Genomic DNA, 4,351 nt, shown 5'->3' with positions numbered 1-4,351 from the left:
ACCCCTACGGAACCTTCAGCATTCCAGCTGTTGCACAACTACAATTCCCATCATGCCGGGACAGCCAAAGCTTTTGCATTGACTGTCCCGGCATGATGGGAATTGTAGTTCTGCAACAGCTGGCGAGCTGAAGGTTCCCCCCATCCCTGTCGTACAAGGACACCCCACATGTGACAGGGCATGATGTGGAAACCAGAGATAAAGTAATGAACATGATGGACTTGTCCACCAGCCACATCTACAGCATAGTATTGCATGACTAAGCAAACTTTTTCTAAAAATCACATTATTATTACTTGAATGAACTGCAAAAAAAAAAAAAAAAGCTCCATTAAGAGGGGCAGAGGTTTTGCTTTACATAGAGATGACACAATAGCAAATAGATTCAATTGACTAATATTGACTCTGGCAAAACATGAACCTGTGGTCCAGAGGTTACCTGGTTAATGATTTGAGACGACTCGGATGGCATCCATGGTCCTATATAATAAGTCCTCACCCGTGATGCTGTAGGAGCCTGGCAAAGTCTAGAGCTTCCAGGAACACTGTGAGTATGCAGAAATTCTATATGATGTTTTTCACTTTTAAATATTGTTGGAATAAGGAATTATTTATGTTTTTTTTTATATAAATCCAACGATCTTATGATTTGTTGGTCGAATGACAATGGGTTAATCACGTTTACAATTATTCTGAATTGTTAAAAATTTGCACTCACTGTAGGCTAATAACAGCATATACTGATGTAGTAGAGTTAAGTGTGTCATGGATTTTATATCACATCATGATCATTCCCTTTGAAGGGGTTGTCCTCTTTGAATAGTTGTTTATGGTTGATGAAGGTTGTTTATGGTATTGAAACTAATCCCGAATTGTGGAGAAGAGCTGCAATATGAGACACTATCCATGGGCAGGTGCGGAGCTGTTCCCAGAAGAAAGTAGCCATATTATTTAGCTTACCTAAAAAACTTCAGGAGGGGGATATAGCCAATAGAAGTGGACTCTTTTAGCCGCTAGTCTCTTGGATACTACCTGACTGCTTGCTCTACCTCATTTTTAATAATTTACCAATTAAACCACACAACCCAATACCCTATTCATTGCATTATTTGGCAATTCAGAATTTCACAGCAAGGTGTTTTAGTAGCCAAACCAACAATGCCTAGATATAACCATTGTTACTCCTTTACTACTTGACTGTATATAGATAACACATTTTTTTTCTTACATTCTACAAAACCTAACCCAGAGTGATATTTTTCCTTCTCTTTCAGAACCATGAAGATCCTTTTAATTTTGGGAGTGGCTTTACTTTTCACATTGGCCTTTGCCGATCATCATAAGGGTGGCCATCGTGATCACAAGGATGACCATGACCACAAGGATGACCATGACCACCACGATGACCATGACCACCACGATGACCATGACCACCACGATGACCATGATCACAAACACCACCATCACAAGAAAGGGGAAGACCATGGCAAAAAACACCACCATCACCACCACCATAATGAGTCCTTACCCTGCCACAAAATAGCTCCATACAATTCAAAATTTTCCTTTGATCTGTATCGGCAAGTAGCTCGGGATCATCCTTCTGAGAATTTTGTCATATCTCCTATTAGTGTCTCTACTGCATTTGCTTTCCTGTCCCTCGGCGCTAAGGCCGAGACCCACTCACAGATCATGGAAGGAATGGGCTTCAACAGATCTGAGATCTCCAAGCAAGAAGTCAATGAAGGCTTCCACCATCTTTTGCATCTTCTGAATGAGGCCGACAGGGAGCTGCAGCTCAGCGGTGGGAACGCGCTCTTCATTTCCAAGGAACACAAGATTCTCCAGTCGTTCTTAGATGAAGCCAAGAAGCTCTACCACTCCGAGGCATTTTCTACTGATTTCAAGAACACAGAAGAGGCAAAAAATCAGATCAATAGTTACGTAGAGAAGAACACCCAAGGCAAGATCGCCAAGCTGCTGGATAGTGTAGACCAGGACGCCATATTTGTCCTCATCAACTACATTTACTTCAGAGGTAACTCTATCCAATGTAATGCAAATTATGATGTAATTTTGCCTCTTTGTAGTGCCCTGAGGGCTCATGTATTGGGATTTTTGTTTAAAACATCTAAGGGCCTTATTACACAGAGCAATAATCAGTCGAATCAGGCCGATTCAGCCGATTCTTGTTACATGTATCATCAGCTGATCATGTCTTCTGGTCCTCACCTAAAATTGTTGGCTACCAACCCCATATCACTACGTGCAAAACTCTATACATTACCTCTCCACTGCTCCAGGAAGACAGCAGAGGGCAAATGAACTCGGGAAAGTGGGGAGGTAATGTATGCAGTTTAGGTAAAGGGCTGCACGGACATCGCTAACGATGTCCGTGCGGCCCTTGCTAAACACAATAGGCTCAGTAAATGAGCTCCAACCTAGCAGATCAGCGCTCGTTTACATTATTGATCGGGCTGTAATCGGCCCATCTAATAGGATCCTTAAAATGATTTCCTCTCAAATCTTAAGGTAACCTAACTATTTTTCTCCCTTTTTTTCCCCTAAGGTAAATGGGAAAATCCATTTGACGAGAAATTCACAAAAGAGGGAGATTTCCATGTCAATAGAAACACAACTGTGAAGGTGCCCTTCATGAGCAGAACAGGAATGTACAAAGTGGCCTTCGCTGATGATGCCACCGTGGTCTCCATACCCTATAAAGGAGATGCCAATGCCCTATTCATCCTGCCAGAGGAGGGGAAGTTTTCTGAAGTTGAACAGAATTTTAATAAAGAATCAATTATGAAGTGGAAAAATTCAATGCACAAACGGTAAGGAATGATCCAGCTATTTGCTATTTATCTACTTTCTATTATCTATCTATCTATCTATCTATCTATCTATCTATCTATCTGTCTGTCTGTCTGTTTGTCTGTCTGCATATCTATCTATCTATCTATCTATCTATCTATCTATCTATCTATCTGTCTCTGCAGTCTATCATAGAGAAGGGATATGTTTGTTTGTTTTTTAGAACAGTCCATGCTTAGATGGTTATATGTTATGTAGGTTTACAGTTTATTATGTATAATAATGTTGCCTCTGTTTTTCCATAGGTTGATTGACTTATTTCTACCCAAATTCTCAGTCTCTGGCACTATCAACCTTAAAGAAACATTAAGAAAATTTGGGGTAGTAGACGTTTTCTCAGACAACGCTGATCTTTCGGGTATTACAGGAGATGCCAATGCAAAGATTTCCAGGGTAAGAGCTATCTATCTATCTATCTATCTATCTATCTATCTATCTATCTATCTATCTATCTATCTATTATCTATCTATCTATCTCCTATCTATCTATCTCCTATCTATCTATCTATCTCCTATCTATCTATCTCCTATCTATCTATCTATCTATCTATCTATCTATCTATCTCCTATCTATCTATCTATCTATCTATCTATCTATCTATCTATCTCCTATCTAGCTATCTATCTATCTATCTATCTCCTATCTATCTATCTCCTATCTATCTATCTATCTATCTATCTCCTATCTATCTATCTATCTATCTCCTATCTATCTATCTATCTATCTCCTATCTATCTATCTATCTATCTATCTATCTATCTATCTATCTATCTCCTATCTATCTATCTATCTATCTATCTCCTATCTATCTATCTATCTATCTATCTATCTATCTATCTATCTATCTATCTATCTATCAACTCTTATTATCTTTATTCTATATAACACATGATTATTCTTTATCTCAACCTCCGCAGGCTGTCCATCAAGCTGTACTGAGTGTTGATGAGAGGGGTACAGAAGCAGCCGGCACCACAGCTCTGGAGGCGATCCCCATGATGCTTCCTCCTCGTGTTAGATATGACCGTCCTTTCATATTTTCACTGTATGACTACAAAACCAGGAGTGTTCTTTTCACTGGAAGAATAGCCAACCCACAGCAATGATTCCCTAAAACTTTCCTTCAATAAAATATTATGGTTTGTCTTCTCTGTTAAATTTATTTTATTTACACTGCTTCAAGAGTTAAATACTGGGCAGTTTAGTCAATTGTTATGGACTGTGCGGGGGAAGGAACCAAGGGGCACCAAGGCTTAAGGCCCTATTCCACCAACAGATCTGACGACAGATTATCTGCCAAAGACTTGAAGCCAAACCCAGGAGTGGATTTGAAAAGAGGAGAAATCTCAGTCTTTCCTTTATGACCTGATCTCTGATTACAGTCTGTTCCTGGGTTTGGCTTCAAATCTTTGGCAGATAATCTGTCGTCAGATCTGTTGGTGGAATAGGGCCTTTAGTCTTCCAAGCACTTAAAGG

The 4,351-nt window shown here is 39.7% G+C and overlaps 1 protein-coding gene across 1 annotated transcript; it reads left to right on the top strand.

Annotated features, from left to right (window-relative positions):
- Window positions 1-441: 441 nt before the first annotated feature.
- Window positions 442-4,021, top strand: LOC138770778 (alpha-1-antitrypsin-like). Its single transcript, XM_069950003.1, has 5 exons — window positions 442-547; window positions 1,275-2,038; window positions 2,570-2,834; window positions 3,120-3,267; window positions 3,793-4,021. Exons 2-5 carry the CDS (start codon window positions 1,279-1,281, stop codon window positions 3,979-3,981), a joined length of 1,362 nt encoding a protein of 453 aa, XP_069806104.1. The 5' UTR covers window positions 442-547; window positions 1,275-1,278; the 3' UTR covers window positions 3,982-4,021.
- The last annotated feature ends 330 nt before the right edge of the window (window positions 4,022-4,351 follow it).

The sequence above is a fragment of the Dendropsophus ebraccatus genome, chromosome 13 (assembly GCF_027789765.1).
Source record: "Dendropsophus ebraccatus isolate aDenEbr1 chromosome 13, aDenEbr1.pat, whole genome shotgun sequence".
NCBI classification, from domain to species: domain Eukaryota; kingdom Metazoa; phylum Chordata; class Amphibia; order Anura; family Hylidae; genus Dendropsophus; species Dendropsophus ebraccatus.
The sequence above is the reverse complement of the archived record's forward strand: the minus strand, read 5'-3'. Positions and strand labels throughout refer to the sequence as shown.

Bases quoted from the DNA above. Each gene is read 5' to 3' on its own strand.
- LOC138770778 (XM_069950003.1), top strand. From the start codon at position 1,279: ATGAAGATCCTTTTAATTTTGGGAGTGGCTTTACTTTTCACATTGGCC. The intron at 2,039-2,569 runs GTAACTCTATCC...TTTTCCCCTAAG, and splicing joins CAACTACATTTACTTCAGAG to GTAAATGGGAAAATCCATTT. The intron at 2,835-3,119 runs GTAAGGAATGAT...GTTTTTCCATAG, and splicing joins AAAAATTCAATGCACAAACG to GTTGATTGACTTATTTCTAC.